This window comes from Anser anser (genome assembly GCF_964211835.1).
Source record: "Anser anser genome assembly, chromosome: 3".
NCBI classification, from domain to species: Eukaryota; Metazoa; Chordata; class Aves; order Anseriformes; family Anatidae; genus Anser; species Anser anser.
The window spans coordinates 114,195,194-114,222,675 of NC_139722.1; the positions used below are offsets into that span (position 1 = coordinate 114,195,194).

The 27,482-nt window shown below is 35.8% G+C and overlaps 1 protein-coding gene across 4 annotated transcripts in view; it reads right to left on the reverse strand.

Annotated features, from left to right (window-relative positions):
- Window positions 1-27,482, reverse strand: part of PSME4 (proteasome activator subunit 4) — a 77,362-nt gene that overhangs the window by 2,694 nt on the left and 47,186 nt on the right. For all 4 annotated transcript variants that reach the window (XM_083832348.1, XM_083832347.1, XM_083832345.1 and 1 more), the window contains 25 exons: window positions 20,822-20,877; window positions 19,642-19,698; window positions 19,319-19,374; window positions 19,138-19,236; window positions 18,554-18,616; window positions 18,299-18,394; window positions 17,299-17,430; window positions 16,084-16,293; window positions 15,268-15,404; window positions 14,870-14,923; window positions 14,145-14,274; window positions 13,451-13,532; window positions 12,722-12,875; window positions 12,153-12,222; window positions 11,331-11,456; window positions 10,844-10,996; window positions 10,002-10,106; window positions 9,073-9,164; window positions 8,556-8,687; window positions 7,778-7,986; window positions 7,388-7,473; window positions 6,314-6,442; window positions 5,865-6,020; window positions 1,876-2,038; window positions 672-805 (listed from right to left, as the gene is read on the reverse strand). In XM_083832348.1, the coding sequence (XP_083688474.1) occupies window positions 672-805; window positions 1,876-2,038; window positions 5,865-6,020; window positions 6,314-6,442; window positions 7,388-7,473; window positions 7,778-7,986; window positions 8,556-8,687; window positions 9,073-9,164; window positions 10,002-10,106; window positions 10,844-10,996; window positions 11,331-11,456; window positions 12,153-12,222; window positions 12,722-12,875; window positions 13,451-13,532; window positions 14,145-14,274; window positions 14,870-14,923; window positions 15,268-15,404; window positions 16,084-16,293; window positions 17,299-17,430; window positions 18,299-18,394; window positions 18,554-18,616; window positions 19,138-19,236; window positions 19,319-19,374; window positions 19,642-19,698; window positions 20,822-20,877 (2,881 nt within the window). The remainder of the gene's footprint in view (window positions 1-671; window positions 806-1,875; window positions 2,039-5,864; window positions 6,021-6,313; window positions 6,443-7,387; window positions 7,474-7,777; window positions 7,987-8,555; window positions 8,688-9,072; window positions 9,165-10,001; window positions 10,107-10,843; window positions 10,997-11,330; window positions 11,457-12,152; window positions 12,223-12,721; window positions 12,876-13,450; window positions 13,533-14,144; window positions 14,275-14,869; window positions 14,924-15,267; window positions 15,405-16,083; window positions 16,294-17,298; window positions 17,431-18,298; window positions 18,395-18,553; window positions 18,617-19,137; window positions 19,237-19,318; window positions 19,375-19,641; window positions 19,699-20,821; window positions 20,878-27,482) is intronic.

The window sequence follows — 27,482 nt, forward strand, 5'->3', positions numbered from 1 at the left end:
CAAAGGAATGGTTCAGGTCTCAAAACATGAGAAACAGTGGATGAGTCTAAAACAGAAGGCACGCAGAAAAATCAAATCAGAGAACAACAATCTTCTGTTACTAAAATAATTAAGTCCACTCAGTTCAGTTTCTTGATTCAGGAAAACACACCATAGCAAAGTCTGTTAAATCTAAGGAATCCTTCAGCAAGTAAATTCATGTTTAACACAGAAAAGGTCAAGAAAACAAAATACACAAAGCAAAAATATAGTTAAAGTAACTGCTTCACTAAAAACTCATTTCTAGAGTTGCTTATGAAACCTTGTTTTAAAAATTTTAGTGTTTTGTTGTTGTTGTTCAGTTTGATATTTTCTAGGCACCCCCCCCCCCCCCCAATTCTATCTTTGTAGGTATATATAGAAGTAACAATTTTAAGATAAAAAAAGACAAGCAAAACTATTTCCTCACTGTAGGTATAGCTCTTGCAGCTTTTTAAGCTTTAAGTTTGAAAGCAAGAACAGGAATCCCACAGAAATACTTGAAAGTCTGTCTGTGAATTAAACTATATACTTAATACAAAGCAGCAGAAAGTAAGTTTCTTAATGGCATTTTTAAATTTATATATAGGAAAGCAGATGAATAAGCATATTTTAGACATGGTATACTAAAGAGTAAAATGAAGTGTTTTTACCTCAATAGGTTGAGGATCGTTAAGATGGGCGCTGAGATCCATTAAGAGCTGTGGCATCCAGGTGGGTACATCATACGGACTTGACAAAATACACGCACTAAGTCCTAGCACACCGGCATGGCGTTTAACCAAGTCTACAATTACAGAATATTACATTTGGTAAGGTGCAACTATTTTATCTAAGCCATCACTTCATGAGACAGTCAAACTTAAAGTTTTTTTTCTTTAAAAAAGAGAAACAAAAAGCAACAACAACCCTGGAACATTACAAAGATCTCTGCAGGAAACCAGATGGTTTTACAGACTGTATAGTCTAATTCACAGAAGTCTGTGGATCTCCACCTTGCTTCTGCTTTCTTACATCTTTAATTTTTAGTGGAAGAATGTGTAAAAAAATTATCTGTAACTTCTGTATACTTTATAAACATTTCAAGAGAGCTTCTTTGATAAAAGAACCTAAGTATCTATACAGTAAGTTACTCATGAGCTATATCTCCATTGTTCCCAAGTTAAGAACGTTCTCTCAAATATCAGAGCTACTTGATGACATGGAAACTCAGTCTTTCTGGGTCAAAGGAACGTGACCCAGACACACTAATTATAAGGTCAGGAAGCCAAGGCCTCTAACAAAGGTTAACTAAGTTTTGTTAAAAACACACTGCTAACAAACAGAAGATAAGGTAGGTGAGCAGTGAAAACATGTTGTGGCAGCTAAGAAATTATATTTACTGAGGAAATAAATATCCCCCGTCATCTTAACTATGTCAAGTGTGTACAGGGGAAATCAAATAATCTCTTAAGTTTTAATTCTGGGAGAAGTAGTAAATTAATTTAACCTAAGAATACATTGTGTATTTTTTTTTGTAGTATTCTTATTCATCATTTATGCTGTATAGCAAACTCTCAAAGCACTTCTCAAAGATTAGGACTGCACTGTATTCACAGAAACAGAGAATAAGGTACATAAGAACATGTGGTTACCCATTACAGGTTACGAATGCTTAGAAAGAAAAAAATTTGCATGGGCAACCAGCCTTGTGTTTCTCCGAGTTTGTGTTTATTTTTAAATATTGCTTAATCACAGGATAAACCCAATTCTATCTGGAGTGCTTGCAGAATAACCATTTAAGAGTAGCAAAAACTTTTTATTTCTTCCAAACCTGCTCTCAAAATATATGGTTTTAGTCTGAAACAATCTTCTTACCACCAGAAGGAATTGTATCCACAGCTGAACCCAGGTCTCGCTTTCGTTTTTTTGGCAACCTCATCTTGCACAGCTGTTCAAAGTGGGTCTGCATGGGACCATCCATAGTGAGGAAGTTGCACTGTAGAAGACCACTTAGAGTGGTAGCAGCCATTTCTCTCACCTATAACCAGAGACAGCACATACCACGGTTACTAAGCAAACATGAACAGCAAGAAACAAGTTTTTATTATGTTTTTAGGCACATCTGATTTGGCCAAGTTACCAAACTCTGACCAAGAAACGTTTTAAAAATACTATCCTGTTATCTCAGATAATAAACTACTAGCTTACCATATGGCTCGTAACAAAATTAATAAAAAAGTGTTCTACTGCAATACAGAACTACCTTTACATAATTTGTTAGAAAGTGACGTACTACTTAAGCAAATGCTGTAATTTAACTCAATTGTCAAGAAATACCTATCATAGACTAGATTAACTTTACATAGTTAGAAAATACCTTTAAAACACGATACCCATCCCAAATTCTCTATCTGCTTTACAAAATTTTTAAGTCTCTGTATTAATGCTAGCTCTTTTTCAAGAAAAAAAAATTATACTTTATTCAAAAGCATTCTTCCCTCCCATGACCTACATGTATGTGAAGACATTAGAATTGACAAAAGCAGAAGAGCCTTTCCAAAAGCCTATGTTCACAAAATGTCATCCAAGCTGATTCTGTTCTACCCGTAACACAAGAATTTTTTGAGAAGTAACATGAGGTTAATAAATGACGATTAACTTCAGTGCTTCACGATCAACAATTCAGTTCCTTAATATTCCAGCATTATTTACTTGGTTGACCTGAGTAACAGTATTTTTGTGTGTGAATTTTTGTTTGTTTTTTAAACTACTGGAATAAAAATGGAATCACAGGAAAAAATATTCCTTTTTAACATGGAAACCCAAACAAACGAGACTAAACTCAATTTTCATCTAATTGCCAATTCATTCAAAATAGATTTGCTTTCCCATTCCTTATAAAATAGCTACTATGCACTGCTAGTGGATTACAAGTACAGACAACTAAAACCCAATCACTTGCTAGCAAGTATAACCCCATCAGTCTTACTAATTCACCTCATCTATTCAAAACCCCCACAGAGCATAAAGTTATAGAAGTGTAAGACCATATTTAGTTTGGATTTCCTTAGGAACTCTCTTCCAAATTAAAATAAATTGCAGGCTGACAAGAACATTTACTAACTCGAAATCCAAATCAGCTTGAAACACTGACAGCAGTTGACAGATTTACTGGTGAGTACATACTGTTACCACCAACTGTAAACAGAACATTTGTCTATGTGGAGTACAAACACCCACCAACACTCTGAATCCAATGTAGCAGATTATAATAAATTATATCCTTGAACATAGTGTTCTGGACTTCCACAAAGCAGTGAGTTTAGCTGCTAGTGCTACAATAATTAAACATAGTAAGTTAACAATAAGCTCTTGAGACTTCACTTCATTTCACTTAAATTTCTACAACATATTATTCAAACATAATCTACTTTGTTAACAGCATAAAGAAATATGAAGAGAAAATGTGCCAGAATTGCTTATCAGCAATTTGTGAGTCTCTGAAGAGCCAAGCTATTAAATGAAACATGATGTGCTAATGCAAAATGCAGAACAGGAAGAAGCTTGGCTGTAAAGTGAGCAAGCTCCCCAGTGAATTGTACTTGTTTACATCATTATTCGCTGTATTAGAACTGTTTTCATTTATAAATTAATAATCTAAATAAAAGGAATGCTTTGCTGCAAGGAATACCTAGAAGCAAAGCCTTTAAAATGACATTAAGAAGCTAATCAATCACCACATCTGACACTAAATAATTTACAGATCATCATACTCACATGATTTATAGAATGCAAAAACCTAAAAGGAGCAGCAGAAGAACACACTTCCAACCAAGCATCCAAGCATGGTTTTTTGTTTTTTTTTTTTGGTAGGTGCTATTCAGAACTGACTGACCAAGGTCTACAAAACTATCACAGTATCAAAGCAAAAAGTAACAAGGCAAACACCATTCAACAGCACAAGCAAAACTTACGTGTAGTATTTGCAAGGGACAATTTACACAAAAAAGAAAATACTCCAGTTACTGTAATATTGCAGTGTAATATGGAAAATTCTTCAAGACACGTAGGTACTATGTATATAGTATATTGATCTAGGAAGCTATCTGGGTAGGTGTTTCATATGGTTTCATATTTTTAAAAATTGAATTCTGGCTGATAAAATTGTAAAAAAATGTATGCTTTCAGATTAACTTAGTTATCACTTGAAACTTATAACCTGAGATTGAACACAGTCACTTTCACTTCTCTACTTCTGAGTACGTAGAACAATTTACTGCAAAACATGCTTCCCAACAGCAAATCATTCCTGCTGCTCCCTCCATCTGCACTGACTGCATGAAAATTAGACATGACATTCAGCACTGGTTATACTGCTGTACACAGAGACAATTTTCTGGACTGCCTTCTCTTTCCCTTTACTAGCAGCAGGGTCACATTAGTGCCTACAGCCATAGCAGTCCAGCCAAGTCCGTTGACCTTCCAAAGTAGAATTTCCTATAATTCCATTTAAGTACAGCACCCTTTAATCCTCGACACATATGCTTAAAGCTGGATGCATGGAATTTGTACTTGACAGAAGCCAGACTGTCCTATCACCCATGTTCACTATGCATTGCTGTCACACTGCTATTTCACGTTCACCGTAGACATCTGAGATTGTCATTTGTGAAAGTCTTTGCAATCATTTTACAAAACAGCAACAAGGAAAAAACAAACGAAAAATACTAGCAATATTAAAAGTGTAAACTGTATATTAAAACAAAAAACAAGGTGGGCAGGATGATTAGGTCAGGCACCTTTTATCAAAATAAGCAAAAAAAAGTCTTGAAAACCGAGAGCAAAAAATCTCAGTTCCACAGGGTAAAGATACCAAACACTACTTAAAGCAGGGAGTCCTACTGAAATGGTACTCATCTTAAAAATCCAGCATTTAACAATAAATAAATAAATAAATAATACTCTGCAACATACTGCACCTTGCCAATTATTTTCAAGAACAGGCCAGATTTTTTTTTCAGAGAAATGTGAAAGCTTCCATGGTAACATCATGATCCTAAGTGGTTATGAACACAGGTAAGTTTTTGATTTGCATCTCTGCAGTACAGAGGAATACTTTTCTACATTAAAAATAATTAAATAGAGTATATTAAAGTGAGTAAAAGGTATTTTTCTAAATTATATGAGATCATGAGGTAAGTGTTCTGACCGGTATGTGCAACAACTTAGCTAGGACTGCCAGCTTTTGCTTTCCAGATCATTAAAACAAATAGTGACACGAATCACGAGAGGTCATATGAAGACTAGTACTGGCACGGTTGGTAAGCAGTCTAAGTGCTGTTCTCTAAGTATTTACATGTACTTATAAAGATTGTAATGTCAAACCTTTTCAGCCATAAGTTTTAACTCATATATTCAAATTATTTTCAATTCCCTGTTCACAAAAGTAAGCTTCACATCTCAGGTAGAACTGCTGCTTTAAATGTAGCTTCAGGAAGAACTAAAGCAGGACTTTTATTTTGGCAGAGGTGTATCACACTCCACAATTTTTGCCTTCTTCTAGAAAGAAAAAAAGCACTGAAACATCCCAAAGAAGGATTTCATTGATATTTGCTAACAGTGCAAATACAAATAACCACCACCAATAAATAAATACCATACCAAAAAAAAACAAAAAGCATTGCAAACGGTGCAGGGGAAATGGAGCAGATGGTAGGTTAACGCTGAAGATTCTTCGCTGAGCTTGAACATGATCAAACATACATAAACTCATGTCACTTAATACAAGCCTTCGCTTCTGTGTATTTGTACAGAATTTGTATTTGCGAAAGACATTACTTGTATTCGTAAAAGATATTACTTACTTCAAGCTGTTCATCTTCCAGGAGTTTTATAACCAGCCATCTAATGTCATTCACTGCTTCTTCGTTGTTGAGAAAGATAAAGAGATTGTAGAACACCATGGTCTGGAGGTAGGTTAATATGGTATACCTAGCATGCCAAGAATTGCTTCTTGCCGTCTACAAGTAAAAAATATATAATAAATATTAAAAGAAACAAGAATGTGAAGAAGACCAAGTAGGAGACAAAGCTAACAATATTTTTAAAAAAGCTTTTGGGAAGAGTTGAAATTAAGGTAACCTTCCTCTTTCAGACATTTTTTGTTTCGTGCACTCTTAATTTCCAAAGCATACATTTTTTATTTAAACATTCATTTATAATAATAATGGTTAGATCAAACAAACAAAATAACAAAGCTACTGCACAACGCATCAGAAAGCCTGAAGCTTTGAGCTGTTTTGACCAGACTTACTTGTTTTAGCACCTGAAGTACCAAAGGCACTTGCTGAGGATACAGCAAACCCTGAGACATTAATGATAAACACATCTTTGCATCTCTTTTGAGCTCATCATAGCTATTGTCATTTTCTACTGGTGCAATCTGTAGAACAAGATCAAAGATGTGGAAGAAAAAAAGAAAAAGCTAACGTCAGTAATAAAGCATTGCTAACAACTGAATCCTGGAAAAAGTTTAGTCTCTTGGAAGGACAATGATAGGAAATTTTCCTAGGTTATCTAGGAAAAAAATGAATCAATATAATGTTAAAATATTCTCAGCAGTAACCTCTTGAAAATAAGTGAACAGAATTGAGATCCCTGTTCACTTCAGAAAGAGTCTACCTGATAGAGTTAAGCATTTCTGTACTGCACCATGTATTATCCAAATTGTCTGGCTAGCATGAAGCTCTTCAGGACTAAATGGGTGCCATTACGCATTTTGTTCCCCAGAGCAATTCTTCTGGTGTGAGATCCAATTCATTTAGTATTTCAGACGTAGGTCCAAAATTGAAATCTTTATTAGTATTTCAAGTTCCTTTTTGTGCAAGTAAACTTCAGTTTGTGGTAACATGTTATTGTTGGATAATTGACTGATGTTTATACAAAGCAAAGACATGCAAATATGCATTATTTCAGATATACAACACTGAATGACCCAACTTCACGAAAGAATACAAAGGATTAGAGGTGCCACCATCTAGAAAGAATTGCTCAATCATGGAACAAAAGGAAAAAAAATACTAAAGAAGTATTAGAACAGAAACATTCATTCATTCATTAATTCAACATGTTCCATTCCCACCCCTCCACCCCAGATTACAAACATACAGGACCATTCATCTACAACTCGTTATTTTCAGGAAACCATTTAGCAGGTTAAATTACCAGCTGTAAGTGTACATTAGCATAAAAAAATAGCTGGGGCCTCATCAATATGCATGTTTTCCATTGCTGATATTGTTTTTCTTTTTGACCAAGTGCCTTATAACTTCATATGTAACATCACGTTTTCAAACATGACTAATATAGCAGCAATTAAAGTGGATACCTTGAAAAACAAGGGTAAAAGCTGGAGTTGCTCCGTGACAGCTGTAGAGAAGGACCGTCCTGCACTTGCCATCAACCATTTCAGAACTATTTTAACAAAGAGAGCTGATCACTGAATAAGAAGGTAAAAAATAATAACAATCCCCCAACAAATTATACATCTAATTCATTGCTAGAGTAGCCTAGGAGTGGCTACATTAGTGGACCCGCGCTAGCAGTTACATTGGACCTTCTAAAGTTGACATTATAAACCTCAAACCTGAAACAGGTATCTCCTTGTTGCAGCACAGATCTGTGAAGCGCAATTCTGTATTGAAACTATATGATTTGCAGTCCTTAATCATCGTATCCTAACATACTTAATGAGGTTTATAAATGGGGGGTAACTCACTCGTTTTCAAGAGTTTAATGCCCTGAGTTCTCTCATCTTGTTCTCCAACTCCATTCTCTTCCATAACATGATTTTGAATTTCTTCATCTGCTTCCATGAGGGGTTTAAGATTTTCAAGTATTCGGGTGGTAAATTCATGGACACGAGGAGACTTAGTTGCAGCAGTATTTGGCAAGGAAACATCTATCATGAAAATGTAGGTCAACACACTAAAATAAAGCAAAGAAACAACATGCTTAGCACAACTATGGTTCAGAGAAATCAATTTGTTGATCTTGTAAGTACTAGATATCAAAAATCAAATTCCTCTTATCTTCACTCAAAGTTATGTAAAAAAAGCATATATTCCACACATTCTCTTTGTAGATATGTGAGTCAAGCATGGCTAAATAGTCACTGAACCACAACTGTCCCTCCCCCAAACAGATGTGCAAACAGCTCTTAAGTCATTAAAATGCTCTTTAACGAATTCCCTGTATAGTTATGGCTAATTAATTAGTTAGCTAATTAATTAGGCCCTGAGCAAAGTAAATTTGTTTCTAAGAGCTTTAGAGATCTCATACATAAAAATAATAAACCATATACATGAAGTAAAAATGGAGAAGCCATCTTAAGTTTCTGAAGCAAGTCTGTTAACAGTAACTTAGGTGATTTTTATATAGCAGAATTCACACAGAGATAAGTCACCGCTTCACTGTAGCTATTAAGTTACTCAGTTACCCAAATACTATGAACAGAAGAAATAAATAAAGCAAGAACTGCAGAAGAGAACACTGACCTTCCTATTCTCTCTCGGACATTTTTGTAAACCTGTGTGAGTTTAGGTTCCAAGTACTTCAGCAGTCTGTGCAACAGCTCTGGTACTCTCCATTCTTGCTGTGCAAGGCCACCTTGCAGTACATAAAGCCGGCTAGAAATAGGAACAATACATCTGTAATCATACCAAGTTGTTCCTCCCTTCTCTCGTTGTCCCCCCGCCCCAGCCTTGTTTTAAATGTTGAATGCATCAATGCATAAAAGCATCTTTGAATGAGCTTCATGCAAAGACCAGTAAACACTGCAGAATTAAAGAACAGTACTGCTGCTATGTTAGTTCCAAACCTTCAGCATTCTATTAACTAGATTTAAGGGCACAAAAAAAAATTAATGAAGGAACTGCCATTGGATAGGCAAACTGACTGAAAAGGAGTATTTTTGCTTCCTGCCTCTACAAACCATCTGGCACAATACAGTCTCAGTGTATTTTATCCATGCTCTTATTTCCTTCAGCCACAACAGAAGAGTTAAAATTTTACCATGCATCTACAAATGATCCTCCTTCACCACTCAATGGAGATTCCAACAGCAATTCAAATAACCAGTGCAGTTTCCTAGGATCTCTGCTCTCCTAAAAAATAAACAGGTTTCAGAGATATAAAACAAACCAGGGATTTGTATAATGTATAAACAAGCAAAGTTTTGACAGATTTTCTTGGCATATTTTGGGCTTACTCTACCAAGCAAGTGCAAAATTTTTTCAGAGTGAAGCTCAGTATGCAGAAAGTACAGTGAAACTACAAATGAAAACATGCTTTAAACTCTTTGGTAAATAGCGATTTGGAACAGAAAAACAATTTAGCTCATTTTTTTGACATATTTGAATAATCATGTTTGACACAGGAATTTTGCTAATTATTTGTCAGGGTTCTGGCTGACAAGTTATGCAAAATTTTGCTGAGTGACTTCAAAGAAGTACTGATCCAAGATATTTGTGGCCTATCATTTACCCTCCTTCTCAGACCCCACAAATCCCAGCCCACCACAGTGTGTAGACATTTTAGTTTACATTAGAAGATACCTAGAGACTAATTTTTCACAGCATAACCTTTCAAGAAAGTAAATGTAATTTGAAAAAAAAAGTGATCAGTGATAAACACACAGTAAGCACACACTTTAAGAGCATTATCCTTATACAGCTCCTCTAAAATACTTAGAAAGAAAATTAAGGCTTTATTTCCTTTCTGAAATGTTACATTTAACTGTCTGCAAAGGGCAGAAGAAAGCAAAGTTTCCTCAAAAGCTGTAAGATTTTAGATGAGTGGTAGTTTTATACTGTATTTACAGCTCTCAGCTTTAGCTGATAAAATATATCCAAACACTTCTAAAGCTCTTATTTACACATTATCTGTATAAAAAGCTATATCATCTGGATATATCTTTACAAGACTAAAAACGTACTACTTACACAGGAGGTTGCTATGCATGTGCCCCAATCATTGTATGTTTCCACTGTAATGTTGGATAAAGCTGTTCGAAGTAATGGACAGAGAAGCTTCCAAAGTTTTTCCACCTGCTCAGCAAAAAGGCAAAAGACAAGATTTGTCTATTTAAGGACAAAATGGCTGCCTAACCTGTGTGAACCCAATTCCTTCTATCTTCTCAAAACATGGAAAGAACATCATTTCTAGAAGCAGCTATTCTATAATGTTTGTAAAAGGGAACCAGTACAAGAGTTAAGATCTCAGGAATCATTTTAATTCTGTTTGCGAGGTGTTTTGAAATACTGTGGACTCCATATGCAACATATTCCCAGTAATTTCAATACAAACACAGAGACTGCACACACTTTACTTTTGGTAGGAGAGCAGTCTTGCACATCCAAAGGACTTTATTTTTTTCTTTTTTCTTAATTAAAAATCCAGTTCTCCTAGAATTACTTTTAATTACAAAAATGCATTTTAAAGTAATCTAGACAGCTAGGTCTGGGCTAAATAAAGATGTCATTGTCTGAGGTGAACATAAGCAGACTTATGCCAAACCAGGTCAGCTTTGCTACTTACTCAATAGCAAACTTCTTTATTATACCCTGTAGCATTTTACTATCACCTAGCAGTATACAGACACTACACTGAGCTATGAACTGCACTCAAGTTTTGGCAATGAAGCATTAAGTATTGCAACGTCTTCTAGTCCTTTCTTGGACTTTGGTGAGACATCAGAAGCCCTCAACTTCATAGGTTTAACATGTTTAATAATTCCAACTTATTCCTTAACTTTCAGGACTACTCAAAGACACTACTTCAGCACCTTCTCAAATGTCCAGTGTTTAGAACCTCTTATTAAGCCAGCTATAATTTCAGCAACACATCTCTGGGTGCTTTCATGGGAGTCTGACACAAGGCGTTCCAAATGGGGCTGAAGAACTGGCAAGAAGGCATCGTCAAAGTTTCTGAAAAGGCCCTGTAAAACAAGATGTGAAAGGGTCTTCAGTCATTATCAGTCTAAATCTTCTTTAGAAGAATGTATGATTGTGAAGCACTTCAGATTTCAATATACAGAAAGTGAAATTACATTGCTTTTCTAACAGAATTACATACAAGCACCTACAGACTTCTATATTATTCTGTTTCCATAAGTAGTTAATCAGAAGAAAGGATTAATGGGATTAATCATAGCAACATACATTTAAATCAGTATTTCTCAACTGTGAGAGACAAGCCCAGAACTGTGGCTTTTCCACACTCAGATAATTATCTACAAAAAGGAAGCAATTTAGTTATTGAACTCCACTTACCTTGAAAAGGCAAAATCTGCGAGGATTAAATTTGTCTTTTCCTTTCCTGTCTTCTAAAGACAGAAATTTTATTAACTGCTCGACAAACTTGGGATCAGAAAAATGATCATATATAATTTGTTCTGCCTGTAAAAGAAAAAAAGAAAAAGGATTAACTTTGCAGTGCTTGATTGCCAGAGTGATATCCCAATCTTTTCAATTTCCACGTTTCATTTTACTGCTGACAAAAATCATCCCGGGATTATCCATTTTTAACCCTCATTTCAGAGGGGATATTAAGTAACGCTGTACATGCCACTTGATTTTTATTCCCTTTAATGACTTCAGATCATCCTTCCTTTCACTAGAAAAAAAACCTACAAAATAGTAGCTTAGTCCTTAATTACCTTTGTTACAAACTCTGGTGAAGATTTGAAAGTGAACAAAAAAGCTATCGTTAACAGTTATTCCATGATCACTGACATTTATAAAAATAATCATTTCTTCTTGTATGCTAACACAGTTAAGTATGAAAATTAAGAAGAAAAATACTATTTAGAGGCTCTTTGGGGGATCTAGGCTTCAGAATTATCATCACTTATGGTTTGTTAAAAACAAGATTATAACCAGACAACCATGACACAGTAGTTGAGTTCAATCTCCATCTCTGCAACCAAGCAGAAAAAGTGTTTCCACACATTTTATGTATGCACTCTCCAAATTACAGATGATACTTAGATTAAGATAGAGTAGGGAACTTGATCTCTGTACCCTAACCTGTGGACATTATTAAAAAACAAAGTATTAAAGCAACACACAAATGAAACTCACTAAAACCCATACCTCTGTCAACTCATCTCTTTTTCTCCCAAGCTTTGGTTGCTGCTCAACTGGAGCATAAATTGTCATAGTTCTAAATGTAAAAAAAAAAAAAAGTTAAAATGTTTCAAAAGAAAAGTAGAATAAAGCTTATATTTTTTTGTTCTCTATATTAAACTGGATTTATCAGCTACAACAAAGCAAAACTTGCAAGAAAATTTACAACAAAAAATCAAGCCTACCATTACGAAAGTACTGCTATAGCAAGTAATCCAGAATTATTAGTGATAAGACTACCACGCATATTTTGTGATCACACAATTTGCAAACACGCATGCTTCATTTAAAATCAGCATATAGTTTTAATGGAATAAGGTTAATAGGCATAAGTGCCTAAAGTATCCGCAAAACCTAAAGAGAAACAAGTAGAAACTTAAAAAAAAAAATCAAAGGTGGTAAAGCAAGCAAGAAGAACAAAATTTTTTTTTTTTTTTCCCAGTTAAAAAAAACAAACAAAACACACATTACATCTCACTTTTTTTCCCCTTGCTTTTACAATTCTATTTTAATGTACATTTATTAATGGTACTCACTGAGGCCAGGTATAATAACCCCAGTGTGTCTTCTCCACAAAACAACATGACTCCCAGGCTTCCTTGGTCTTTGGTAAACTCCGACTGTCATAGTGCAGCCACTGGTTATCCAGCCTGTCACCAGCCTGAATACTGGAAGGCTTAGGGTTTCCACCTGGTTAAAGAGGAATTACTATTTCATCAAACTTGTTCACTGACAGTTCCAGCAAATGCCGCAACTTACTTCTATTATACTATTCTAAGAGCTTTTATGTCACTGCTCAGAGCCTTTTCCCCATCAAACATGTACAGATATTTGCTCTGTGAGATTAAAAGTAACACTGACAGAAATAGAAGATGACTTTATTAATTTATGCAAAGGTGCCATAGAAATGATGAATAAATAAATAGAAATGAAATAATAGAAACAATGGAAAAAGAATAAAAAGGCATATAAGTTATTCGCACAAATTACAAGGCTTTCTGAAAGCTTTCTGAAAGGAGGATGACTATAACCATACCTCTGAAGTTTTATCTCACCAAAAATAACAGCTTAATATAAAATTCCAGGTACAACACTGTTTAAAAAAACTAAGTTAATTAATATTACCTATTTTGTTTGGTTAAGACATTAATAACCAGAGGGAAATGAAAAGCTTGTGATTCTGTGTTTAATTTCACCAGAAAAATATGATTCTTTTAAACAATAAAAAAGTTAGTAAAGCATTTCTTATTTTGAATAAAACTTACTTATTTCATAGGGGCATATGGGCACTTTTTTGTGTGTCCTCTTAAGCTGCTTAAGAATACCAGCCACAGCCGAGATGGCCACCTAAATAAAGAACCAGGCATTAATGTATCCATTCCATACCTTTACATCATCTCATCATAGACACATTTTAAGCCAGCTACTCAGTGCCCTAAAAAGCCAATAAAGGTTACATCAAGCTTCACCATCCCAGTGGCTGATACTTCCCATAAAGCAGTAATTTTAGTCATTTCAGGGGATACAGGACATGAATTAAGCATGACCTTTGTATACCACAAAAATCTATCTCCCCCCTTATATTTTGGAGAAAAACGATGTGGCCATTACTTTCAAGCCTCACTGAGGAGACAAGCAGAAAGAAAGGTACAAACACAGCCGGACTCCCTTCAAGTAATAAGCTGCACATAGAAAAATACATACTTGCAGAAAACATCCTACAATAAATAAGAATGAAATGTTTCATGTTTTCACAGTTTACAGACTTTACATCATTTATCATAGTTACAGCACTCCCAAAACTGTCACATTCTTAGATTAGGAACTTTTATACACATACACAGCTGGGAGATAGGGAGGAATGTACACCCCAATTTTTGTACTTTATCATGGCTGAGTAACAAACATCTAAAACCCATTAAGTTGCAAAACAAAAGGATGTAGTTATGTTGTTTTTACCTTACGAACTACAATTGCATCATGGTTGAGACACTGCACAAAAAATCTTACGGCACGGACAGGCAGTATCCTATCATCCCTCAGGAGCAGAGACAGAAAACCAATACTTATGTGCTCGAACTTCCAGGGACTAAAAAATAAAACAGACGATACATAACAGAGTTTTACATGCACAGACATGATTATACAGATTACAATTATGTAAATATATATTCAGACTGTCATAAGCAATGTTCTGACATCACTATAGTCAATGAGCATAACTGGCATTTTAGGAAGCCTCCAAAATGCTGTGGAATCAAGCAAGTGGAATCAAACTTACACCCAGTTGAACTGCCAAGACCTAACCAGCACCATTTACGTAATTATTAACTTATAATGATATTCTTTTTAATTTTTTTAAACACAAATATACTTGGAATTGAAAGCTATTTGATGTCAGTATTATGCATGTGCAAATGCACAAGGATCTCCAGCAATCCAATTCTTGCAGGAACTTTCACAAAAACTTTCCAAGCTAGCCACAATACACCTTACGCAAGATTCCTACCGACAAATTGCTTTTGTACAAACTACCATCAGGGTGAGAAAATATTATTCAATTCTGGTCATGCAACCTGCACTTTTTGATGCAATTGGTATTTATTCATGTAGCCACCTCCAACCCACACCCCCCCCCCCCCCCCATTAAAAAACAAAAATGCTTCATGCACTGGGACACTTACAGATTTCTTTGTTCCACACAGTCCAACAGCATGTTGACCAAATTTTCATAGTTTCTGGGTATTTAAAAAAAATACAATCATCAACTAGATGCTGCTGAAAGAACCACGTAAAAGTAGAACAACAGTTCATCAGCAAAAGGTGGCTGAATGCAATGCAGCAAACAGCACCAACTGATAGGACAGGGAAGGAAGAGAAGGAAGGAAGGAAATATGGGTGTAGAGGAGAGTGGCTGACAAGTCAGGACCGCAACACCACAGGACCAATGCACCACAACAATTCTTGGACATTGTCAATTTGTCTAGTTTAAGATTTAGTTTAGCAATTTTGGATTATTATGTTTAATGCACAGTAAGCATTTGAGGCAGTGGAAACTGGTGCTAAGGGAGGTTTAACTTACCGCAAGGCCTCAGCATTTTTTTCTTTCTGTCGCTGAATTCCTAACTGAATTTCCTCTGAGCAAAGGGCTGTGAAATTTGAACTTGGATGTTCTGATCTTTGCAGCATAACAGCTATCTCAATGCATTTGTCCGGAACCTATTGACAAAAAATGCAGAGATTGGAGTGAGCAGCAACTGAGAAATTTTATGTATGTTTGTTTGCTTCTGCTTTGAAATAAGGAGGGTTCTGAATCATTTGAAGAGTGCATAATTTCCTGTCCACACATGCAAGTCCTTGGAGTAGGGAAGACTGCTTTTACGCTCGCACATCAGAATTGTTTCTCTAAATATGTGTTTTATTCTATTTTAAAACAAAAGACAAACTATAATATCTCATTAAAGCATTTTTATAAATTGTTTCTAAAGATGTTTATTAATTGGCACTCATTCTTAAATATAACATTTATCACGCTAATTAGGCATGACACAGTTGTGCAAAGAGTACTGTGGGACAACAGCTGCAAATACTGATAATGTTAATTTGACCACATAGCTCTACCAACACACACCTTCACACCTGATTAGCAAGAAGCATGCTACTTAACACTAGAAGACAAGTTCCTTTCCACAAGGAAGATGAACAGAAAATTACAAATTCCAACAATATTACAGGAAGCTATTATTATTTCAGTGTTGAAAGCAAGGCCTGCATTCTTCCGTAACAGAAATCAGAATGGGATCAGCATTGGAACCCTAACTCAAACAACATAAATGAGTTTCGAACACTGATGCAATCAGATGCACCCACCATTAACTCCGAGCCATCTGACACTTACCGCAAAATCCAATCCAATTGTTTCATACTGCCTATGGATTTTTTCTGCTAGGTCATCAAAGAGTCGAACTATGGATGGTTTTTCCAGGGACATAGCTTGGCTAAGCCCAGAAGAAACAATCGCTGGCCACGTCTGTGCAATGCAGTCCCAATCATGAAGATTTGCCAAACATACTCCACTGTGATTTCCAAGAAGACAGTATAAGGCACCCTATAAAATGAAAAATGTAGTTTTTAAAAAGGGTAACATGCACTGTTCATATGATATATACATAAGCGTGCACCCACACAGAAGAGATTCATCTTCAGTGTTCCCAAATAATTAAAATATACTGTATACAGCTATGCAGCAGTATTGCCGAAGAGTTTTGAAGATTTTTCGTACAATCCTTTTTATGCTAAAGAACTGTTTTGTTTTAAACAAATTAGAAATCCTGCCAATTAATTTATCCACAAAATGGATGACTTTTGAATTACATTTTGGAATGAACTACTCAATGATTAAGTATCACACCTGTTTTTGCTGTGAACTTATGTTCCAAAACCAAACCTGCGTTTGGTTGTGTCAAAAATGTCAGGGCTGCAGGTAAATCACGAGGCTGATGACCAGGCCCAGACCTGAAGTTATGCCATGGAACAAGATGCGGATAACTACCAGACATGATACAATCAACTCCTGAACATGACAGGGAGGACAAGGAAGGGAGCATGATGCTTTCTTGGCCAGAAAGGGAACACATGGATGTATAGATTGCCTCCTGATTGATCAGCATCATTTCCAGGCCTGACAACATCAACAATTACCTACTGCTTAACAATAAAACCCATCTGATTTTACTAAAACATTTTTAGGTCATCAGCATTATGTCCAGTTCAAGTTACTCATTTATACTGTTACAGCTGACTGAACTGCTTAATGAGTCTTACTGCTTTGGACTATAGCTTCTCAACTTCTCTCAACTTCCATGAAAAAGAGGTGTTAACATACACTTCTGTAATACCTGAACAGGCAGTGAAATGAGGAACATACATAAACACAAAGTTTCTCTTGACAACTCATTTCATCCAAAATATTCCTCGTATTAGTCATGCATAAACTATATGCCATGAAAATCTAAGAGTCATGCTGATAAACAAGCAAACCGTGCTTCGATCATTAAAAATTCTTCTGTAAATACACTTTCAAAGACATGAACCAAAGTTAATGTGACAATACTTTAAATTGCTGTTGAGTGACATCTTGCCGGTCTGGACGCAAGAACTCCAAAACCAAGGGAATGATATCTCTGCAACAGAAATTGTATGTTCCCAGAGCTGTGAAGAATGCTTGCTGAGCTTTACTTCTGACCTGTGGGAAGACTGACATTACTAGGAAATCTTCTGAACCAAAAATATATACAATACAAAAGAAATGGGTAAAAATGGTATTGCTTAACTTATGCACAGAGTTTATGCAATTAATTTGTGTGTAGAAACACATTTGTAGAAGGTTTTAAATAATATGCTTCCCCTCATCCTTAGTCACCGCTTCTTCTAAAAACATACTTCTTCTCATTTCTAACATTTATTTGAGAATAGCCACAAGGTTAAAGAAAGTTCTTTGTATTGCCAAAACCTGTCACTGCATTTTTAAGATCGTTTTAAAAGCAAACAACAAACAGCATAACAGATGCAGCTGACAGAACTCTAAAGAGCCTTTAAACATTGTGGATGGAGCTGAATTTATATAACCATGGCATTCCCATGGGGCTAAGATTTCACAGTGTAACCACCAGGCACACTTGTTTTGTGTATTTTTAGGAAGTAGATATGGTGGCACCCTAATTCTTAAAATTAGATTTAGCATCCCATACAGTGTCATTAATCATATTGGGAATATCACACCTAAAAACCTCAACCTGATATATTTTTAATCGTAATCATTTGTTGAATTACTGTTTTAGAAATTTGGAAATAAAGTCCAAAAAAAAAGTAGCCTCAACTGGCAGTCTGCCCACCGATTAAATTATTTATTTGACAAAGGGGCTATATTTGAAGTTAAAGGTTAAAGGTATGTCTAAATTGGCAACTAATGGAAATGAAATAATTAAGTATTTTCATGTTTCACGTTGCCATGGAAATAAACTGAAAAATAAAGGTCCTGAAAATGGAACTTGAAACACTTAAAAAAAATCCCAGCACCAAATATTTCAGCTTAAAAAGGGGTTGTTCCTTACCTGACCATATGAACTTGTGGACAAACACAACAGATCTCTGATCATCTCCTGGTGAGAGGTTTTATATTCACAGCCTTCCATTGTTAGCGTTCTCAACTAAATTGCATTAAAAACAAATAAAGGACAGATTTTTATTTTTGCACTTTAAAAACGTAAAAGAAACACTAGTGCAGAATTACTGCACTTTTTACTAAATGACAATACAACAAGCTTTTCTAGCTAAGTAGTTGGTGAAGACTTAAGTGAAAGTATTACCTCATGCTGCAACATAACTCTGTCTATCAGCAAAGCTCTGATATGCTGCTTCTTTCCTTGAAGCTGTAAGCAAATACATAACTGGGTTTAGATTTCAATATCCATATCAGCAATCTGTACTGATTGCATTCTCCCCAGATACTCTCTCTCTTCTAGAAACAGGCAAATTTGATGTAGAAATTTGAACAAACCCTTGATTATTCTTTTCCCAAAGTAAAGTTTTTTTATTTACTTATTTTAATTTGCCTATTACTCTGGAAATAAGTTCCCTTCATGAGCAAAAGAAAGCTCTGGTCACAAAAATGACTCAGTAAACAAGAACCAGAACAGATCACCATATCAAGAGTTTCAGATTTTGGTTCAAGGATGCTAACTGGGGGGTTACTACAATTTAAAACTGCTAATCATAAGGTTTCCAAATAAAGGTACAGAAGCACTGCAAAAAAATATTCTTATCAAGAAATTAGATGACAAAATCATGAAAACCAATTAGTACTGTAAAGAAAATACGAAAAAAGTCATCCTGAGCATTAGGAACTATTTCCCCACATACACACATTTCTTTACAAAGACAAATTACTGACCCTGTTCTCCATTGATTTTTTCACTAAATTAAAGCTTTTCCATCGTGAATCAAACTCATGCTTGTGAGATCCTTGGAACTGTAAAACATCACTTATAATCTGTGGAAATAAAAAGATGACAGAATTATCTTGAAAAACATAAGCTATGTCATATGTTAGGTACTACTAATTATAAACATACCTTTATTATTAGAAATAAAGACTTGGTATCATCTTCTGAATTATCAAGTATATAGCCTGCAATGGGAAGAAAAATTATATATTATCAGATTGGAAACCAGCTTTAAAAATGCTGAATGAACAGTTTTCATAGGATTATAGATTCATTTAGGTTGGAAAAGATCTCTAAGATCACCAAGTCCAACAGTTAACCTACCACTTTACAGAAATAAAAAAAATTTAAATTTTTTTAAAGTAAATCAAACAAGTTTCTCATCTCTACAGTTATACTTAAAGGACAAACATGCAGTACTTTGTACATAGAGAAGGAATGGTTATACTTACGCAGCAATTTCCTTGTAACCCTTGCAATTGTTTCTCGATAATTCTCTCTCGATAAATCTGTACAAAGTTAAACATATTCTTTATTAGAAAAGCAAAAAGCAATATAAAAATAAGTAAACCAGTAGAAAGCCAGAGCAGACTATTCAGAAGCTGTGGTACAGACTATAAGACCTTCTTTCTCTGCCTTGATAGCTGGTTTCATTTCTAAACACAGAATAAGGCAGAGTATTAACCATATGAAAATTTCTGAGTGAACACTAAGTAGGGTAAAAGAGAAAGCCAACAGAATATAGATTTTACATTTCAAGTGATTCAGCCAGTAAAATAATAGGGATTTATTCCCTTTCAATGAATGGAGGAACAGACATTCTCAATATAAAAAAAAGACAAAAATAAAACCCAGGCTAAATGATGCAAGCAAATTCCTCAGAAAGTTTTAAATAGTGTCAAATTGCTATAAAGGATCACTCAATTAAAGCACATTCTCTGTTACGTGTTATATGGCTACAAACTCCCTAATTGCAAATCAACTGATCTGATTTTAAAAGCGTAAAAGCACCTAAAAACACTCAGTCATCTGACAAGCAGTTACTGTGTGCCTCAGCTCATTTTTTAAACTTCCCTTCTTCACTTGGTAGTTGGTGAAGAATACGCATGATGAAGCCTGAGGACAGACTACAAAACATAAACTACTTCATCTCCAAAACTTTGTATTTTTAGGACTCTCAAGAATTAGACTTAACTAATCCTCTGTCACTAAAACATGCCTATTAAGTGTTGTACATAGGCCAGATGAGTTGACTGACCCTTTGGTCTTCAAGTACTCAGTTTCCACTTCTGCCCTTCCAGTACGCTTGAAGACTGTCTGATGCTTTCTTCTGCTACACCAACTACTAGTAACTATCTTAATAGGAACATTCCTTTTGTGAACAACCCAAGAAAACTCCAATTTTGTAGTACTTGTTTCATATCTGTATCTTTACCATAGCTGAAGATGGAAATGGCATATGCACAAAAATTTCTGCGTTGGCCCAAAAAAAAAACCCTTTAGTGTAAAGAGAATAATCAAAATTACGCTCTCAGTAAGAACATATAGTTTTCACTGTTGTGTGTGTTGCAAAACAAAAAAGAATCAAAACAACTCTTATAACCTCTCTGAACAAAATCTGGTTCTACTTACCGTATTCAACACCAGTGTACAGCTTTGTCTCTTCCAAAGACACCAGACTTGGTACCCTGCATGAAAACAAATCAGGTATTACTACACAGTAGGAAAAAATCACCGACTATGTGAACTTTACTGATGTTTAATTCGTTTTAACAATTTAATAATTTAACAATTTAATAATTCATGCTGGTAGCACTAAAGAGGTTTGGGTTTCCTAACAGTACACTTGTTCTCTAACATTTATTGACTAACCCTACTTACATGTCAAACCTTGTCAGAGACGAGTACACACCGTAAGGATACCTAGAACCCAGAACCTTGATTTCTCACTTAACACAATTTCACCAGTTTGGTTAAATAGCCAGAGATTTTTCCTCACTGTCAAACCTATGAACACACTCATCAAAACAAGCATAGCTGCTAGCTGTCTCTGGCTAGGAAATACAGATGAATTTGGTGGCTGAATGGTAAAGGGTTAAAGCAGAATCCTTTCCTGACAAGTTAAATTGAAGCTTTTCTGACTTTGGTCCCTTCTTTATAAAGTTTTAAAAAAAAGCACCCATTATCTACAGGACTGATACTTACTGTTATATGAAGTTCATTATTAATAACCATGCCAAAATAAAGTGATGTTTTTTCCAGGATTTGGGTCAAACTTATTAGTTTAAAAGAGTTAAATCAATTTTGAGGTCTTCTCAATTTGCTTTATATATAACCATTCATAAAATACAGATTCAGACATCATATACTAATGAATTTAAAAGACATATCCTCCACTCCTTTTTTTTTTTTTTTTTTTTGAAGTGCCTTCTCTCCCCCCAAAACATTACTGCAGGCAAATTTAAACTCTCAATGAAAAAATATCCCAGTGTGCTTTGGAAAGAAAGTCAGGAACAAGAAGTAGTGTACAGTTGTAATAAACAAATAGTATCAGCAAGAAATCTCTAGAAAAATAAATTTCCATGTAAAATTGCATCAACAGAGCAAACAGAAAGCTAATTGAAGTAATGTGAATCTACTCCTATCACAGATGCTAAGTAACACATGAAAAAACAACTGACTCTACATCTGAGCACACCCTACCAGACACTAATATAAGCTCTCAGATTTCAGGCAACTGCAAACTTCTGTCAGAACTCAAAAAAAAAAAAGGTCATTTCTTCTGTAAAAATCAACACATTAAAGCATGATTGCTACAATTACCATGCCGATTAGATAAAGGGATGCCAATCTAAATGTCTTGCAACCAAAAATTAGTTAAACAAACTGACTTCTCAGACCTCATAACAGTCATATCTACAGCAAAAGTCAAATGAAATGTCTTTTTCTTCATTGATTTGGGCATAAAGAGCTGAAGTCGTCATTTGAACTATTTAGAATTTGCAAAATGTCCAACATGAAACCAGTATTTTGGCCCCAAATAAATATTTATAAAGCTTTTGTGGTCTCACAAACTTGCTTTTTTAGAAAAACCTACATGATTGACTTAGAAAAATGTTTGTTAGGAATTTCCCTGAGATCAGATCTTTCAAGTTAGGAAAGATAAAGAAAAGGGAGAATTCTGAAATTAATGTGGGGAGGGAGAGAACCTTCCCACCCCAAATACTACTACTTTAAAAAAAAAGAAATACAACAGATAAATTCAACAATCCCAGGCAGTTATACATTAAACAACTATTTTTGTATAGTATGCTGGATATGTTGATAGGTAAAGGAGCTCATAGCAGCATTTTTCTCTAAGCACTTAAATGTATTTTTACCCTTAAACAGTTTTTCCTGATATAAATGCACAAACTAAGTTCATGTACAGCTTTACTATCCCCTAGGCAGCAAGGAAAATTCAAGTGTAATTGACCAGTTTTCCCTCCCTCAGGTGGTCTATAGAGATTACAAATTGTTGTGCTTTCTTCCCAGTCCCAGCAAAACGCACCCAGGTGTTCTTTGCCAGCTAGCCAAGTTCTGAACCAAATCCCTAATATTTAAAACAAAGGAAGAACAACACTCCCAGATCTCTCTACCCTTCAGGTTCCTGAACAGACCAAGAACAAGCCAACACAGCCTCCTGTAACCACCAGCTAGCCTGGGGCTGTCCTTACACTCACCATGACATCGCTCCCCAGGCAGAACCACGTATTTTAGCAGGGCTACTAATAGGATGAAAACACTATGCTCAAGATGCAGCTAAGTTTTCTGGCTGGCCCACAAGTAAGATCCATGCTAACAGTACTCTGCATTTTAAGTGTCAGCCACTGAGCCGGAGAAAAACTTAGCTTAGGACATACAAAAGGAAGCAACGTAAGATGTTTTTCATAACTGCAGTCAATACTGACAGAGAGATTTTCAATACTTCATGCAAGGTACAAATCATACTGTGCTTTGTTCTGCAGCAACAGCATCCAACACAAATTGCCAAGAAAACTTAGAAGCAGAGTACCCATAATTATTGCTAGAACAGAAATTCCAATTAAACAGAACTCCAAAGAATTCATTCCCTTATTCACCACAGTGCAAAGCCAAATGCATCTTCATTTCAGAAAATTGCTGCCCCATGTTTTTTCAACTTCCAGACATTTCACAGAGCACTTTATTCAAGTCTTTGTGGGCATATTCCTCATTACATAAGTAGGACTTCAGTAATAAGATACAGCTTTTCAGAAACGAAAAAACTTTTAGCATTGCTCCGCTGAACCAATTGCAGAGCAAAATTTTTAATAGAAAAGAAAACCCCAAAACCAAAAAAAACAGCACCACGTTCAAGATTAGATCAAGAGCTGCATCAACCTATTTTGACAGAGATCATAAGACAACAGCGGGAAGGTGAACAAGGAGAAAACAGGGTTACTCACCGTGGAGGAGTAACTGTCCCCTTTTCTGTGTGCAGCTCCCCCAGCAGAGCTGGGAAGTTTCCTGGAGATGCCAAGAAAGGTTAGCTAGCCCTGCCCCTCAGCATACGATGTCACATCCTCACACATTTAAAAGAAGTGGTCTTATCCTTGACCTGAACACCTTCAGTGAAAGGACATTTAACAAGCTCCTATCCACATCTGCAGCAAGAAAAGAGCACAATATAGCATCCTACCTAACCAAGCTGTATTTAAGAGGCGGGGAAAAACTGGAAGTCCTTTGAGTGACTCTGTTTTTGCTTCCCTACACCAGCTGCTAAAGATTACTTTGGTCATAGCCAGGCTGCAAGGAAGAGAAATGAATGGGACCTCAGCTGAACATCAGTGAAAGATCTCCCAACCTCAGACAACTCTGTATTCTTTGCATTTGGAAAATCTCTGCTTGCACACAATTAGAGTCATTCCAACAAAAGGCCACGGCCATGATTTACAATTACAGCGGTCCCTTACAGAAAAGGGCAGATAGCACACACAAGTTTTACGTATACCCCTACACCCCACGCAGCAGGGCAACAACACTGTGTTTCTGAAGGCATGGAAAAAAAATGAGTATTCATTTTTCTCCAGCTGTGACAGGCTAATTCACCACAGCTCTGAATGCCTTGTTCAGCCCCAAACAACCCTCATGCTATCCTAAAGGATTGCTCCTTGCATCCTCCCTTAACTCTTTTCTTCCTTTTGCCGTTTAGCTATGCATTTGTTTGTATTAAAAATAAGTAATTCCATTAACACATCTGAAATCAGTGTCGTATCTGCTTAAGATGAGGAGCGTTACATGGAATAAATCATATACATACACATTACTGATTCATGACTTTGTTTTCTATTAATCTCCCATATGCAGAACTTCTGAAGGGACTTCATTCATCCTCCAAAACAGATGAAGTTTAAAGGGAGATATATTCCTTGTTCCCTACAGGCTAAGAAATAAGAAGTCAGCACTAAGAGATAGTCATTACAGTTCCATTTCCTACTGAAAATTAACTGCCCTTTCCAGTCCTGACAAGTTTGGGTTATGTACTTTATTTGTGCAGGGATTGTGCACAAATTTGTTTTCTACTAAATTACCTATAATCTTCCTGAACACCTGCTCACATACAAAATGCTCAAAGTAACACTTAAAATAGTGGTATTCACAGTAACACATTTAAAATAGCGTGAGGTATTGTTTAAGTTAAACTGCAGTGGGATTTTCAGAAGGATGTAAACGATTTAGGTAATTTATGTAAAAAAACACAGGAACTCTACTCCCAAACTTGGGCAAAAAGGGGTGAAAACTACACACAGAATACACACAGGAAATACTTGGTCTCAGAAAAAGCTGGAGCATTGTGAAATCTAAACCATTTATGATCAGGTTCACTAAACACTGCTATCACTCTTTAAGCACTTCACAGCAGCTGTGGTCACGTGCATACTGACTGTACGTACACTTGCGGAGTGTATACTTTTGGGTACACAGAGTATATCCAAATCAAGTGTTGGTCATTCTAACAATGTGCTTTCAGTAACAAAAACAGTATTTTTCAGTTCAGAGACTAACAGCCATTGAAAGATTAAAAAAGAAAAACTAATGAATTGGCGTGAAAACATTAAGCTAGACCAACAGGAGATTCCAGAAGGCTCAAGCCAATGTACACACTTGTAGATACACAGAAGTTTTGCAATCTTTACTCTAACCAACATTTCATTGAGCAATGTAAATGAAGAAAACAAAGCATTTCTAATGTGAAGAAAAAAAACAAACAAAAAGCTCTGTATGTTAACCATTCAAGAAACAAATCTATTTTCAACAAACACACACAAACCGCTGAGATACAAAACAAAGGCTCTTCTTGACAAGGAGAAATATTAAAGAACGTTAACATTTTGAAATTATTGGATATTCTCAGTTGTTTGACATTAGGGAACACAGAATCTGTAAGCCTCCACAGAAATAGAACAAACGACTTTCCACAGAAAACTTTTCAAGATGAAAAGTTTCTAGAAACGGACAGTGCAACAGACAGACATTTTCATAAAAGAATGCTGATCAATTGTGATACACCATCTACAATCAAACAAAAAGAATCACATCTTAACAGTACAACTTCAGGAGAATGGAATTCTTTCCACATATTACTGGAGAGGCCTTATATTTGCAACAGCTGTTTCTTGTTGTAGAAGCAACCTCAAAAGAATTAAGCAGCTAAAAATCACCAGTAGCAAATACTTATAATGTTAGTGGAAAGCAGTTTTGTGTATTCACAGCTGCAATTTGCTTTTTCTTAAGCAGAAGGACTTGAAGCTGGATTCAGTCCTTCTACCAAAACAGCAATCAAGCTTCTATTCTCAGCCCTCTCAGGGACTACCACGTTTATGTAATACTGTGAGTTAAAAGTCATCCATCAAACAAACAAAATGCCACACCACTGAAACAACAGAAAAAACTCATATCTGAAGTATGAGAATTTTATGCAACGACACAGGTTAATTACAACAAGCAATAACGAAGTGAGCATTTAGCTAGCTTGTGACAGCTGTAACATATGGACAATACATAATTTTCATCATCAGATTTCTGTATTAGTTAAGCTAAAAAAGTAATTCCTCAACCAGTTAAGTCATCTTGCTTCGTATCAGTCACTAATTTAACTGACAATCCTAATAATGATCTAATTAGATCAGTTAAAGTTCATGATCCTGCTTATAAACGTCAGCAATACAAGACTGAGACAACAAATATAGCAGCCAGATGCATTTTGACAAAACATACCTACCTACAAAAGGCAAAGGTATCAGTGTACGTTAGGAAAAAAAACTATTAAAATCAAATCTCCGTATTTGCTAAGGAAGCAGAATGCACACCTGATCAGGAAGAGCAGGGAGGAGAACCAAGCCTAACCCAAAAAGGCTGAGCTGGTAAGCAGACATCACTGCTGCTGCAGCTTGTGGGGCAGGAGAGAGCAGCCCCCTTCTCCCTTATTCCTGCCACTGCCATCCTCTGCCTGTCCCCTACCCAAGGCTGAGAACAGACTCCCCCCAAAACAGGGTCTGAAAGTACTTTGGCATCGGTTACTTGTCAAACAGGAAAACAGAAAATACATTCAAGGGAAAAAGCATTTTAGTAGTTGGAACAGCCTGCATAGAGATACTAACTGACCCATCCCATCTAGTTCATCATCTTGCTACACACGAAGTCAAAATGTGTATTCCATCCCTGTACTTCTTCTGCTGAGGTTCAAACTCTCCCATCGATATGACTTTTCTTCCTTCAGTAAGTCAGCTGGAGGGTTAGAAGGAATGGATATACATCATCTGTCTTGCCTGGCAAGAATTTTCAGGTATCCTTAACCATCAGATATCAAGATGAAAGAAAATCTACCAGTTACACCTGTTCAGCTCTACTTTAAGGTCAGCATGAACAACAATGCTGCATTGCATCGCATGTCATCAGCTACAGGTCACTGGAGTTCAGAGGCACAGAGGTATTCTCACACAAAATCTCCCACACAAGATTGTTTCAAACATGAATTACTTTAAAAAAATAATTTGCATATGGCTTGGGTTGGAAAGGACTTTAAAGATCATCTAATTCAATACATCAAGCCATTTACCAATACCTGCATTCAAAATATTCCAATACTGCCACACGACAGCGAGTATCAGCACCACGGGTGTTAAGTGGTAACTGTGCCTGCAGAGCTCGCAAAGTAAGGCCACTCCTGGTAACTGACTTAGTCCCTGTCAATAAATGCCCTTCAGTTTCAAATCTCTGCTTTATGTGCATT